The sequence below is a fragment of the Syzygium oleosum genome, unplaced genomic scaffold (genome assembly GCF_021117445.2).
Source record: "Syzygium oleosum isolate NSW1041296 unplaced genomic scaffold, Sole_v2.1 Sole_v2.07, whole genome shotgun sequence".
Taxonomy (NCBI): Eukaryota; Viridiplantae; Streptophyta; class Magnoliopsida; order Myrtales; family Myrtaceae; genus Syzygium; species Syzygium oleosum.
Window position 1 is genome coordinate 6,314,437 of NW_026607491.1, and position 14,953 is coordinate 6,329,389.

Below are 14,953 nucleotides of genomic sequence, written 5' to 3' on the forward strand. Positions count from 1 at the left end.
GGTATGACAGTATGGTTCTCAAAGTGAAAGAGACAGTTTGTGCCTGAAGGAATTGACAGAATCGGCACTATGACTGAAGCTTGAGCAAAACGTAGCACAAAATCACATGGGTCCTCACCATTGCAATTCCAGCGATGTCGCCCGCTGTACACGATTACAGTTCGTCTCAAGCTAGCCCCACCAAAAGAAAGTGGTGGGAAAGGAAAAGATGTTCTTCTAACTCAAATAAAAATTCCTTCCATGACAATAAGGGAAAAGAATGTAAACGCAACAGTTGGTTGAAAGAGCCGAGTAAAATGGATGTATCCCCTAATTTCTCTTCCTCCTCTTACTGCGTTTTCTATCCCTGTCCCGTTCAGACGAACCAGAATCTGATTCAGAAGAAGATTCAGAATCGGATTCATCCAACTCTGATGAGCTCGAACTTCCCAAGTCTTCATCGGTTTCTGACGAGGCCTGCTGCTGCTGCTGCTGCATAATGAGACGCGGCATGTTCTTCAAATATTCGCGCAAGTTCTCAGTGATACCACCAAGTCCAATGGATGTGAAAAAGTTAATCGAGAATCTTGTGTTCTTGGGATTGTCTCTAGGGAATATTGACTCGAAGGAATCCTGCATTAATGGATCATTCAGGCGTTCATTAAGCAAGCGGATCCCTAGATGCTCTGATAGTTCCTGCAAAAGAACAAACATCAATATATAGTCTGCTTGAGATAAACCAAAGATTCTTCTAAGTTGAAAACTGATGAAAAGTATGTATGAGTGGATAATAATTATATCAGCAATCTGAAGCATTTAATTTAAGATCATAAACGCTTAAAGAACTCACTGACATCTGCCCACGAATAGAGCAATACAAAAGGGTACTGGAAAACATAACCATGCCACGACTCATCAGGTGCATCTTAGTGATGCATTTGTCTAAAACTTGGTTGGGGAATAACAATTTTCCAGTCATGATTGCACGTTCCACTCAGCATAAATATTCTTAGTTACTAAAAGGAAAGACAGAGACCAATTTCATGGGCCGCATACATGTGGTGCCAAAATCAAAGTAGAGAGACCTACTGTGAATTTTCCTTCCCACCAAATTAAATGCCCAGATGACAAATCATTGTCAAAGCCAAAGTCTTCTAAGCACAATGCAGACTAAGCAATTTGTCAGTCAGACATCTATTTCACAAATACTATTCTTCAAAGCATTGACTAGTTGTTTCTACCATAGAAATTTAGCAAAAGAAACAAATGAAACCAACAGAAAGTCTGATTAAGAGTTCGCTTTTCACTCACCTGGAAGAGGATTTTAATAAATATACGTGATGAAGAAGTGGTGTCCTCCTCCGTCAATCGTATGTAGGCCAAGACATGCCATGGTAGAGCATCTGTGCCAAGTAAATGCGCAAAAAATTTTGCCACATTTCGCAATTTGTTTGTCTCAAGACGGTGAATCATTGAATATTGCTGAACAAAGCATTTATCAAAATTCTCCTGATAGACTTTGTTGATCATGCAAAAACGCTGCCCCAGCAAACCATAATAGCGGAGGTAAGTTCTCTCTTGACTGCAGCACTCCAACAACATTATGCATAACTCCATCTGCACAGCCCAAAAAACAAGACAGTAAGTAAAGAAGAAACTAGTTCCAAGGGCTGCATGAAGCAGCTGATAGACTAAGATAATTATTCTAAAAGTATTCCATGATGTAAAGAAGGCAAAGGCATGATTGAAAGAAAACAAAATGTTAAAAAGAATGAAAAAATAATTTCTTTCTCTACCAAATTAGCATGAGAAACCACAAGAATAAAAAAATCATTATAATTAGCAACGTCGATAAAAGTAGCAATGAAAGATTTTAACAAAATCCAATATCTAGCTTAGATTAAGCTCAGCACCTCCTCTGAAAGCTAATCCATGTCAGCCTATGAACAAGACAATTTTAGAAATCTAACATTCTGGGGAAACTTAACCCCTGACACTCCATCACACAACCAAGCAGAACGTCACTAATGTAGCATAGCACGCCATCTACCATGCTAATTGCACTGGCAATGAATGCTTCCAAATAAAAGGATTGTACTTTCAAGCTACCAGGTCTGGCTACTATATGTCTTATCAACTGAGTCAATCAAAATGATAAGGCAAAATATACAAAGAAGATGATCAACCAGAAGTGTCAATAAGACCTCAACTTTTCATCCTACTCCTAATCTACCCAAAACTCATCTACCACAACTAATGCAGAAGAAAATCTTCTGATAACCACACAACTAAGTACAAAATTGATTACTTATCGTAATACTAGGAGCATATAATATACAGAGAAGAAATTGGGAAAAGCAAAAGCACCAATTTTGCATCACATGCAAAAAATTCAATATCTAGAATTTAGAATTGCTTCAGTTTCAAAGTCAGCGCAATACACAAAAACCACAACAGTCCATCCTCAAGTACAGATTAATTATAACACGCAAAGCAATCAGCTCTGAAAATACAGGCCTAAAAGCAAGTTCCCAAGAAAAAACGTACATCAGCTAAATCCACTTCTGGTTTGGGACAAAAAATCAGCAACGTTTACTTAAATTCTCAAAATCACTGGACAAAAATAATAAGACTTACTCAAACCATTTCATATTATGTACAACCTTCTTAGAAATCAAGGGAAAGAAAAAAGATAAGTATTCAAATATGGCTGCAATGACTGAAAAGGTGTCTCACCTCCTGTCCAGGTTCCAGTTTAATTTTTAATAGCTTATGCCCTGCTTCCTCAAAATCAACACTGGACATAATCGTCAAATAGATTGTTCTCCGGAGGTTTATAAGATTAGTCTCTGTCTCATCTCTAATTTTCATCTGTTCATCCTCTTCTTCCTCAGATTCCTCAGCAGATCCATCTTCTGAGCCTTCTTCAGAATCTTCTTCCTCCTCGGACTCATCACCAACAATGGTTTTCTTCAATTCTTCATAACGCTGCTCATTCTCCACAAACTGCGAATCAGGCTTGAATATGTCTGATCCAGAAACAAGTATGACAAAAGAAAAAAAAAATCAGACGACAGAATATGCAGATTATAAGTAGGTTCCCCATAATTGGATAGGTAGACAGATACCAAGAGTAATTTCTGGATCGATGTCCTCCTGGAGTGATATCTCATGTGTCAGTTGATCTTCTTGCTCCACAAGATCCAACTCTGGGCGAACAGCAGGATAACCCTGTATGTACACGGATAAATTTAAGTTATGATAGTGAGAAGGCTAAGACATGCATGCTTGATTAACCTCTCCGGAACAAAAATGGTACTTTCTTGCCCAAGCAAGAGAGATTGGAGTTACTGACCTGAAACTTAGCTTTTCTAATGGCAAAAAGACCTTCAATCAAAAACTGAACTCGCTTATCTATTTCACCTTCATGAAGAATTCCACGAAACCGTTCAAAGATACCTGAAAAAATTATCACAATTAAGAAGCTGTAGTACAAGAAATTACTGAGGAAAACATAAAAGGAAGACTCGCCAGCATCACTCCTGGTCATGCACACAGTATAGTAAATATTTTCTTCTTAACTACATACAAGTATGAGTTTGGATGATATGACACGCTATACAAAGCCTTAGGATATTGCATGGTGGCACACCATTTGACGGATGACACAAGCTTAATCATTCATCAAAACTTCCATCTCCTTCATGATCTCCAACTCTAATCTGATGAATTCATATCCAACAGATTGCCTCACAATTTGATGATAAATGCACACAAGCTAAAAAAGAAGAGCAACAAGCTGGAAATAATATAAACACCGCAACATATACCTACCATGTAGACCTTTAGGAGAAAGGTCTTGCAGTATGGAACCACACTCGGTCACGAAACCAACAGCCACCTCTACACTGTCATCGGTAGGATTTTCCAGCAGAACAGTGAGCAGCTCCAAAGCAATAATCTCATGAGCCACTTGCTGGTTAACTAGATGTGCTATGAATTTAACAGCAGCAAGTAATTGAGGCTGTTGAGAATACAACCAAAAAAAAAAAATTAACATCGAAAGGATGAATATCCAACAAGATCCTTGTGAACTAAGAAATCTGAACCAAGAAGCGTGTGGCCGTACCTTGTCATTCCGCTTATAAGCTCTCTTGAGTTGCAAAACGATCCTTCTTAGTAAAAGTTCACCAACCTCCGGAAACTTTGTGTTGACAACAGCAACAAATGCAGCAAAGACATCTGTGAATCCCGGAGAAGCCATTTGAGACTTCATACAAGAACGGCAGAAAAGACCCCTTCCTCGGATAAGATTCTCAGCAAAAAGTTCTGGAATGATATTCTTGATGTTCGTTGCATTGACTTTATTCACCAGACCGTTTATACTCTTCCTTAGAGCATCCCATGTCAACCTTTGATACTCAACACTGCTTTTGTCTTGGACGTCTTTCATCATTCTGGCCAACTTAAATGGTGGGATGTAAACTCCTCCACTTCTGCCCAAGTTTGAAGAATCAGTGTTCATATTGCCCTCCCGCAATGTTGGTTGTTCTGGTTTCGAACCATCAACCTTCTTGCCATCTCTTCCCTCTTTCTCATTGCCAGTTGGGGTATCTCGCCCTTTGTTAACCTCTCTATCCTTTCGAGGCTTCACATCACTATCATCATACCTCCGTCTCTCATGTCTATCATCATCTGTCCTACTATGCTCTGATCTCTTATGTGAGGCCCTTTCATGTTCATACTGAGAGTCCCGTGAAGAATACCTCTCCTTGTCTCTGTAACCAGATTCGGAATCTCGTTCTCTGCGCCCACGCTCATGCCGATGATCTCTCCTCCTTTCTCGTTTATCGTTTCTTCCATCTTCGAATTCATCATCTTCATGCGTTCTTGCCATGTCCAACTGAGCGCAGAAATATCCCTGGAAGCACGAAAGACACGAAAAACCGTCAAATTTAACACTACTCAACACAAGACAATGCTCCACTTGTTAAAACACACTATTAACGAGGTTCCTGTCAAGTTATCAACTAGCGGATATCCCACGTGTTGCTACTATAACCACAGACCGAGTTGCAACCCGAAACAGTTTCTTCTGTCTGTTGTCTGCTGATGCCGAAGCAGTTCACACTACATCTGAGATTAGTTCCCGTTCATGCCCGGGGCTTCCTAGGTTGTTTTTCCCATCATTGGGGCACAGGGCGTGTTCGAGAAAGAAAATTACTGGCAAATCAAAACATGCTTTCGGTGATTTTGACAGCAATACGTTGCGACACATCAAAACCATGGGAAGTCCCACGGTACTGCAGGCCATGTTAACTCGCACAAACCCCCAAATTTTTCCTCATCCTAGTCATGCCAATCCATCGTCACTCAATCTTTCGCACGCAGTTTTGATATCAGAACCGCAAAATATGGTCCAAAACGCAGCCAAATCGACACCAGACAATTCGGGTCTAGATTTACGAACAGAGAAGAAAGCTCCAAGGAAAAACACAGCCGATAACAATTTCCACCGACGCAAATCACCATCACCATCGCCCGCGGCACAATCTCCAAAACCAGGAAGAAAAAAACAAAAAAAAACAAAAATCGTTCCGAAATCATTCTATGCCCTATCGGAGAAGAGTCCGAAAACGGTACCTCCTTCCGCGAGCAAAGGAAGTGGCGAGCAACAGAGAACCGAGCGACTGGTCTGAGCGAGAAGCCGGCGAGCGACTGGTCTGAGCGAGAAGCCGGCGAACGGGGCGAAGACGGCGAGCGAGCGAGCGAACGGAGCGAGCGAACTGAAGAGGGGCTCTCGTGCGAAGAGGGAAGAGACTGGTGATAGATCTAGGTTTTATTTTTTTTATACGAGGGGTAAAATTGGACTTTCAGTAAGCTTTGGAGGCCAATGAAGGCAACTCACAAAATTTTATTTAATTAATTTAAGTTGTTCTCCGTTTGACCAGAAAAGAAAGTTGTTTTCCGATAATTAGGGAACTCGATTTCTTTCGAATGTCTTATCCATATTTCATTTTTATAAACATAAAAAGAGAAGGCATCTTAAAATATATTTAACCGATGAAATAGATAAAAATAAAATGTCTCGATATCAACTTGTGTTATACTCTAGATAAAAAGATCTTTAAATAAATTATTTTTCCATTTAATTGGAAATAGAGCCAAAAAGAGAAATATACCAAATTACCTTGTGTACTCCACTCATAATTCGAAGTAAAAATTTCGTCAATTACGTGAATAAGTATATTATTTATCTATTCGATCTAAAGTTTAATTAAAATAATCTCTGAGATAGTTTCTTCTATTACTTGGAAAAAAAAACACCTCTTGATATTAGCTAAATTTAAACGTTCCAACTAAAGAACAAAAATTGCAACTTATACATTTCATTTAGTTCTATTTCCTATTTTTAAAATCCTCATCATAAATCCCACTTGTGCCGTGAATAGCTTATATCATTCGGAGAAAATTTGTATAGCAAATAATGAAGTGACTTGACAATTAGTTTTTTATTCGGCAATTACTTAAATACATAAATTAAATTGCCATTTATCCAAGTTGAATTTGTAATGGATTGGATATTTGGTTTAATCCAAAATTATCATGGAAAATTGTGAGCCAGCCAATTAGGTTGAAGGTTCAAGAATTAATGGCTACTCTGCTTCTCTCTATAAATAAAAGGTTCTTATAATCAGATTTTGTGCTCTACTTATTGAAATTAGTACAATTTACTATGTACGTTCTAATATAAATTCATGTGAGTAATTTCATTTGTGTGCGAATACGTCGGGCATGCACAACTAGTATTTATATTGTTTTTGGCAACTTAAAATAAGGATTAATAGATCTTTAAATGGAAAATGTTCTAATACTTTAAATATTCAAATATACTCAGAAATTCAAAAGCTCGAGTATTTTGAAATTTATTTCTTGTTTCATTGATTTTACATCGATTAAACCACTAATTGACTTCGAATTGAAGAAGTACTTTTTTTTCGATAATTTGTTCTAGTCGTAGCACTCCTCTTCAAAAGAAAAGGAAATTATGAAAGGAAAATAACATGCATATAACTATAATTTCCTTTACGATTGTGATGGATGATGGACAAAGTTTTAGTTCCAAGTATGCGTTGTAAGTGAGTATTTGGAAACTATTGGAAAAACAATATTAAAATATGTCTTGGGCATCTTGTGTTAATCGCATGAACAATAGAGTACTTGATAATTTATTAATCGATCCAATAAGTAAAGACATTTTCAAGATTGAAAATATTAGGAATATGGTTTATGAATACATTTTATAAACCATGCAATCGAATCTAATTATGTAATCATAACTTATTTTTGTGGAACAATTAATATAAGCAATCTGGCACGCTTGCACGAACTCAGTGAAGGCGGAGTAAAATGGCCAAATTTGAACGAGGAGGTTGGTAGCATTATACCGATCAATTAAAGCATCAATTATCCTTTTTCTTTCATTTAGGCGCAGATTTCTTTTTTGTAAAGTTCTTAGGTTGGTAGAATTATACCGATTATGTGATCTTCCTAAGCAAACTTCTCTGTTTACCGACTTTTATCGAATTAAATTATCAATGAATGAGTTATAATATTAGGTTCAATACCCTAACAACCCTCAAATTTAGGTCTAGTCTCAATTCTGCCCATAACTTTTTTTTGTCTAAAAAAAAACCCCATACTTTGGGTTTAGTCCCAAATTTGCTCCAAACTTTTTTTTGTCTCAGAAAAAACTCCAAACTTTATGTTCAATCCCAAATATACCCCAAACTTTTTTATTTCAGAAAAAACCCAAACTTTAAGTTTAGTCCCAAATCTATCCTGAACTTTTTTTTTTGTCTAAGAGAAAAATCACTAATTTTTACTCTAGTTTCAAACCTACCCTCATTAACCCTCTATCCAACAATCACTGTTAGTTGTCCCTAATTTTCATATCTTAGAATTTTGGAGATAATTTTCTGTGTCACCTTGCTGATGTGGGATTTGTTATCGATGTGAAAATGCCATGTCAAGTTTGGACTGAACAACGGGGATAGATTTGAGAATAAATTGAAAGTTGAAGAGTTTTTTAGACAAAACAAAATTCGGGGCGGATTTGAGATTGGATCTAAAGTTTGGAGCAAATTTGAGAATGGACTTAAAGTTTGAGGTTTTTTCTGAGAGAAAAAAAAGTTCGGGGCAGAATTGAGACTAGACCAAAAGTTTGGGATTTTTTAGGTAATTAGTCCTATAATATTTGGACCTTATGCAAATGTGTATTGGCTTTGTCTGTTTGGTTGTTGCCTTTTACCGTTGTACTATTTATGTTTAGTAGGTTTTATTTACAATAAACATCCAATTTTTTTTTAATATACATCTCAATGTTTTTTTTTCTCATAATTGCTACACAAAAGAAATAAATAAAAAAAACATATACAGCCAATGATGATTCACTTAAACCATATACACATAGTTAGGAATTAGAAAAATAAAAAACACAAGATAATAGCCATAAAAAAAGGTACACATATCAATGAGGTAAGATTTCCAAAAAATTCATAAACCTATTGTATTTGTGACAATTCAATCCTAAACATTTCAAATGTGTCAAGTTAATCTTAAACATTTTCACGTTTTGCCAATGTAGTCCATCCAGCCAATTCTAGCTAAAGATCACTGACGTAAATGCCAGCCATCTAATGTGGCATGGTTGGCACTGATGTGGACAAAATTTATTAACTTTTTAATATTTTTTTCGAAATTTTTATCAATCTTTTATATTTTTCTTTTTCTTTCTTTGTTTTTTTTCCTTCTTCCTTCACCGGTTGCCGAGCTTCGGCGATGGCCGACGACCGGCCAAAGGCAACTATCGATGAGGGTCGCCCTCACCAGGAGTGCGATTCAGAATCAACAAAGACCCCGTTACTGAGATATGACAACTCTTTTTTGTAGTCAAAAATGGTATAGAATCCTTTTTTTTGAACGACCAACTAACACTTTGACTTGACTTTTTTTTTTATAGGAAAACGATTAGAAGTGATCGGTTTGCGGGCAGTTCAGTTCTCGCCTAGGATCCGTTAACCGGGCTAGAGGGACTGGTTCCTAGTTTCTGGAACCAAGAATCGGACTGGACCAATCGGTCTAAACATGTCCCGAGTGGGCCAATGGAACTGATGGCATATTCAGTTTTTTTTCATTTGTTGTTAATGTTCAGGATAAAATTGAAGAAGTTTTTAATAATTATAACGTTTCTACAATCACTGAGTTACATATAACATTATAGATTTCACAGAGATTTTTCCAATTTGTGACACAATTTGGTTAGAATGAGTAACTACTATTGTGTTTTGATTTATTCTTGTCATCTTACTCACATGTATAAGTACATGTAGTTGCTCTAGCCTTGAAGGGCCTTTCCTTGTGAAATGAGAGATAAATTAGGATTTTTTTCAAATTTTTTAGAAATTAAAAAATTAGAAAATTTTATAAAAAAAAATTCCGGTCCGGGTGGTTAGGGTGGGTGGTTCGACACCCAGAACCAAATCGAAATTCATCAGTTCCAATTTTATAGAACTAGGGACTGGACCGGTGCCCCGAGAAGAGTGTAAAAACAGCCGATCCGGGCGGTTTTTTTTTTACTCACCCCTAGAAATGATAGCATATATAATTATTCAAATGAGCCAAGAGTACATCACTAAAAACCGCAGGCTCCAGCCATGACGGACACTCTTAGACCCATACCAATTCATTATCCACATTTAAAGCAAATTTAGCTGAACTATGAGCCGCTGTATTACCTTCCCTTCTCACATGATTAAAAGAACATTACCTAAACTAGCGTGTTAAGTGAAAAATATTATCCAAGATGGGGCCAAATGGACAAAAAGATCCTTCTTTCCTATACAAAGCTATTAGCGAATTAGCGGAATCATTTTCATTGACTACCTAAATAGAGCTATTACCTAAACAGGCTACGATCGACGAGGGTCACCCTTGCTGGCCATCGCTGAGGCCCAACGATTGGCAAAGGAAGAAGGAAAAAGAAAACGAAAATTATCGAATCGATTACATTGACCCGTCAAAATTAGCACGTCAGCGCCAATCGTGCCATGTCGGACGGCTTGCATCCACACTAGGGATTTCCGGCTACAATTGACCGAATGGACTACATTGGCAAAACATGAAAAGATTTATAATTAAATTGGCATAATTGAAAGGTTTATGGCTGAATTGGCACAAGTGCAAAAGGTTTATGAATTTTTTTGTAATTTTTCCCGACCAATGATGATAGCCATCACATATTTATGCATTATTATAGCACCCAGAAATTATGTATAATATTGAAAAGCCTTAAAAAATACAGTACTTATATTTATGGATGAAAAAAATGCACTGATATGCCTCATTTCATATTGTAAATGAAAAAAATTAACATAATAAATACACCTCATTTAATGAGAGGATACATTATTACATTATCGTGTATAGATTAGAACATACTCAAATAAAAAAGCACGATCATCTCAAGTCTTCCATAATTAGATATTTCTCATTAGATTCGAGGCAACAAAATTTTCGTTCAGACGCGAACGATCAACATCGCCAATAAAATCAAGTCAATCACATTGCAACGACGACGCATGAAATGCTCGACCTGATATAATTTTTTGACAATGCGATTGACTTGATTAGCGATTCATCCAAGAATCTATTCCGATAATTAAAACCAACAAAAAAGAAGAAGAAGAAGAATGAAGAAATTAAGAAAAGGTTGTTTTCGTTGGTGCACTTGTAGAAGCCAATCAGCTTCGATCCATTAGTAAAAGAAGCACTGAAAAGCTATATATAAAATCTTCCATGCACGCCGTGATCTTCCTCCTCTCCTCTCTAGCACCATCATCAGTCATTCCACATCGTAAAAACACCTGGGTTCGAACCTGGCACCGAGTCCGCCGACCAGCTGCCATAACCGCTATTAGGCATGTCGTAATCGACCTTGACCATGGCGAGCTCCTCCGTTCCGACCACATTCCCACCTCCGCCGCTGCTCGAGCCCATTCCCAAGTACCCTCCGCTGTAGCTCCCACTCGAGCTCCCATTATTGTTAGCGTTGTCCCCGATGACCGTCGTCGAAGACCCGACGCTCATCAGCCCGTGCAAGAGCGCAGGGTTGCTCTGAAGATAATTAGTGCTATTGTAGTAAGGGTGGTTCTGGTATTGTTGATGAAGCTGCAATTGCGTCTGGATGTAGTTATGGTGGAAAGAAGGGTCGGTTTGCTGCGGGTAGTGCGAGATCTCGGGGTTTTGGAGGGTTAGCAGCGGCTGAGGCTGGTGGTGGTGATCGAAAGATGGCTGCAAAAGAGGGTAAGACTGGAGGCGGCTAGAGCTCGAGCTCCCATACTGGAAGCTCGAGGTGAGGGCGATCATCTCCTCACGCTTCCTCGAAGACTCTAGGGCTTGCGCCTCCTTGAGCCTCTTGGCGGCACCCCCACCAATGGGCAGCGTGTTGCTCTCGAGGATCGCCTTTACGTCGTAGCGGTTCATGTCGAAGTTGGTAACAGCATTGAGGCCTCGGAACTTTATCGCCGCGATGTCGTAGGCCTCAGCCGCTTCCTCCTCGGTGCCTGAAAGTGTGTCATCACGATTCAGTTCATAGTTCCATGAATAGCCAAAAGAAGAGTCAATGTACTGTATAAGGGGTAGTAACCTAGAGTAGAAAGGTGCACGTGCTTCAATCAAATAAACTGTGTGTTGGCTTTGATAGATACTGACTGACTGAGTGTATGTGCATGCATGGAATGTTCCAATATAAATGATAGATCCTTGGAAACTTTCTCAGCAAGGATCTAACTTTTCCAGTTAAATATTATCTGTGAGAGCAGCTTCTGAGCTGTAAATGTTTCCACATTTTAATGTTTAATTAACATGAGACTATCCCATGGTGTATCTTCAGAATTTAATTTTTTTCGAGAAAAATGGGAAAAACCCATCATCAATACATTAAGTTACTCACTGAAAGTTCCCAAATAAAGATCTTTGTTCCCTGCAACCCTCCCAATCCTTGCTTGCCAACGTCCATGCTGGTGATGCCTGCTTAGAGTTCATTAAATTGATGAGGAAGAGGAGTAGCAGCAGCAGCAGCAGCAGCAGAAGTAGAAGAAGAAGAAGAAGAAGAAGCGTACCTTGTAACTCCACGATACATTGAAGCCCCTCTGGAGAAGCCACTACTCTTCCTGTGAAGGAGAGCGACACAATAACTTCATAAGCTTTGCTTGATAGTGAAGAAAGAATCGACACTGTCGAGATAGAAACGAAGATTTCCGTTTAAATATGTTATCTGACCTTCTAATGGATGCCACAAATTCTTGCCTGGTCATGTGCTTCATCTCTTCCAGTTCCTTCTCATAGTTACTTATCTGCAAACATGAAAAATAAAAAAATTTGAGCCACGCCTCGCATTTAAACAAGATTTATTCGATAATTCAAGCCTTTTTTTTGTGTGTACATACTAATTAATGACAAAAAAAGCAAAGAAGAAACTAACAGGAAAATTAGTAGTGGTCGATGTTCCCCAGTACTTGAGCGCAGCAAGATCGTATGCCCTAGCGGCTTTCTCTTCTTTGTCATAACCACCTAAATAGGAAAAAGAAAATTACACAAAAAAATGACAGAAATAATTAGCTTACCAGTCATCAGAATCATCTAATGCAACTGTTAACCAAAAAAATTTAAACGAAAAAAATTGATGGCACTCACCTAGATAGACTGGAACAGAAGATTATTGGAACCACCAAGAACAACACCAACAAACAAAAAATTATGTATCTTGTCAGTACCACGAAGTATCAAAGTGAAAAAGGAAGTATATTTAAACAAGAAGACTAACTCATCATAATCAGGACATAAATGTAAATAAATTGTAGATATATACCTTGGCGACCTTTCCTTGACTGGCCTTCCCTTCTGCAACTATTATCCCAAAGATGAGCCTCATACCTCCCTGTCCATCTATGCCTGCAGGTATTTTCTCCAAAACAAATTCAATCAAATTAAATAAAAAAAGAAATTGCAACTATATGCCATTCAATTTTGTGACATTCATCATGATAAACAAGAAACAAGAAGGAAATTATTAGAAATTATGAGGATTTAGTGAGGCTTGAACACCTTGTAACGCCCCGGTAGATCGAAGTTCTTTGCCCAAATGTGTCCAAGGTCCTTCTTGGCGCATTCTCCACCGTGTTGTTGCTAGTGTTGTCCCCACTAATCTCCGAAGCCGAGCCCTTACTCCCACTGCCCATGGATAGAGTCAGTGACTGCAGGTTGCCCACATTCTCTTGGAGCTCGTAGTTGCTCGAGGTTGCTGCGGCCACGACTGCACTCTGTTGGACCGGGACAAGGCTGCTGCTCAGGAACATGTAATCGGAGTCGCCAGCTTGGTTCATCCCATTGAAAGCCGTGAGATCCGATTGATTCTCTGACTTGCCCACCCCCAGGAAGTCTGCGACCTTTGGCACCTCGCCACTAGCCCCGTGAGCATTGATCATATTCCACTCTGAAAAAAACCACACAGACAAAATGAATCACCAACAGATATAGCATAATAACTACTTCGTTTTTTGGGTGGGGTTTTCCAATTAAGTAATTTTACCTTGGTTGTGAAAAGGGTTGTCCATGTTTTCATTGACTAACCCCAGAGAAAACTGATGAGGCTGAGTGGGCTGAAGATTTGCTTGCAAGGAAGAGTGAGATGACGGAGAGAGGGGGAACGATAGCCAGTTGTTTGAATTCATCGGGCCCCTATAACAAATATTCTTCTTCTTCTTCTTCAGTAATTAGTAGTACTTAGTCGCAACTGCACTACTTTGATGTCTTTGAGCAAAATACCAGAGACCCAACGTTTCCTGCATATAGAATCATAAAAAGTCGCAGAGAGAGAAAGAAGGGGGGGGCGGGTAGAGAGAGAGAGAGCGAGAGAGAGCGAATCAGATCTTCTTATCAGAAATAATCTGGAGGAAGACCAGCCAATCCAGACTGCTCAAAAGTACTAAAAAAGTTGAAAATGAACTGGCCTGAGATAAGATATGTTCACCTTAGAAATGGTAACTAGGGTTGCACCTTTTGCCTGATGATGAAAACTCTCTCTCTCTCTCTCTCTCTCTCTCTCTCTCTCTCTCTCTCTCTCTCTCTCTCTCTCTCAGGAGGAGCAGAAGAAGATTTTGAGCTTTATTGGAGTAGGGTTTCTGAAAACATGATAGAAGTGAGGACTAAGGAGAGGAGAGGTTGAAAAAGGGAAAACCATGAATGAGTACACCAGGTATTTAAATGCTCTCTCTCTCTCTCTCTCTCTCTCCCTACTAAGTACTGACTGAAAATGCAGCAGAACTTTCAACTGGGTGTTCCTTATCCACCCTAGTTGTCCACCAAATGGCACATAAAATTCATTAAGTTAAGTGAACCATCATGTGATATCCACTATTTAATCTAACATATATATTTCCATTTATTATTTAAATGTACAGAGCCCATCAAGTGTATGCTAGCATAACTCTTTGGTCCAGAACTTCAAAATCAAGCGATGCTTTAAGTAAAGGAAACATAGTATACATATACATATTGCAATATATATACGAGGCCACGAGTGTCCCTTTGAAAGAATGAGATAAAGATCTTTCAGTCATCTGTGAGGCCAGAGACATACCCACAAATTCCAACTGGACAGAACTTAAAGATTATAACCCTAAGTTCACTGTATGACTATCCTCTCTCTCTCTCTCTCTCTCTCTCTCTCTCTCTCTCTCTCTCTCCATTCAACACCCACTTGATTCATCGGAACTCACGTCCTCGATCTCTTCAACTAATGACTCCCCAAAGCCCAGCATTCCCACACTCACCAAATCATCTCTCTTCCCTCTCCTTAAAATATTGAGTAAAATACCCAACACACACACACACACACACCCGCAAACTATTC

General features: G+C 38.7%; 2 protein-coding genes across 2 annotated transcripts; both read right to left on the minus strand.

Moving 5' to 3' along the window:
* Positions 1 to 92: 92 nt before the first annotated feature.
* On the minus strand, positions 93 to 5,754 carry LOC115675328 (uncharacterized). Its single transcript, XM_030597937.2, has 8 exons — positions 5,623 to 5,754; positions 4,109 to 4,900; positions 3,814 to 4,003; positions 3,335 to 3,438; positions 3,108 to 3,210; positions 2,716 to 3,008; positions 1,291 to 1,596; positions 93 to 675 (listed from the first exon to the last, which is right to left on the minus strand). The coding sequence occupies exons 2-8, from the start codon at positions 4,874 to 4,876 to the stop codon at positions 310 to 312; spliced, it is 2,130 nt and encodes a 709-aa protein (XP_030453797.1). The 5' UTR covers positions 4,877 to 4,900; positions 5,623 to 5,754; the 3' UTR covers positions 93 to 309.
* Positions 5,755 to 10,878: 5,124 nt separating this feature from the next.
* On the minus strand, positions 10,879 to 13,772 carry LOC115664917 (AP2-like ethylene-responsive transcription factor PLT1). Its single transcript, XM_030586791.1, has 9 exons — positions 13,631 to 13,772; positions 13,147 to 13,534; positions 12,911 to 12,993; positions 12,736 to 12,744; positions 12,524 to 12,612; positions 12,322 to 12,395; positions 12,162 to 12,212; positions 11,993 to 12,069; positions 10,879 to 11,603 (listed from the first exon to the last, which is right to left on the minus strand). The coding sequence occupies exons 1-9, from the start codon at positions 13,770 to 13,772 to the stop codon at positions 10,879 to 10,881; spliced, it is 1,638 nt and encodes a 545-aa protein (XP_030442651.1).
* Between the last annotated feature and the right edge of the window lie 1,181 nt (positions 13,773 to 14,953).

Excerpts from the sequence above, each read along its gene's own strand:
- LOC115675328 (XM_030597937.2), bottom strand. The coding sequence starts at position 4,876 with ATGGCAAGAACGCATGAAGATGATGAATTCGAAGATGGAAGAAACGAT. Across the intron at positions 4,004-4,108 it reads CTTATAAGCGGAATGACAAG|CCTCAATTACTTGCTGCTGT; the intron begins GTACGGCCACAC and ends TATTCTCAACAG. Across the intron at positions 3,211-3,334 it reads TTAGAAAAGCTAAGTTTCAG|GGTTATCCTGCTGTTCGCCC; the intron begins GTCAGTAACTCC and ends GTGTACATACAG.
- LOC115664917 (XM_030586791.1), bottom strand. The coding sequence starts at position 13,772 with ATGAATTCAAACAACTGGCTATCGTTCCCCCTCTCTCCGTCATCTCAC. Across the intron at positions 12,213-12,321 it reads TTTGTGGCATCCATTAGAAG|GAAGAGTAGTGGCTTCTCCA; the intron begins GTCAGATAACAT and ends TCTCCTTCACAG. Across the intron at positions 12,070-12,161 it reads ATGTATCGTGGAGTTACAAG|GCATCACCAGCATGGACGTT; the intron begins GTACGCTTCTTC and ends AACTCTAAGCAG.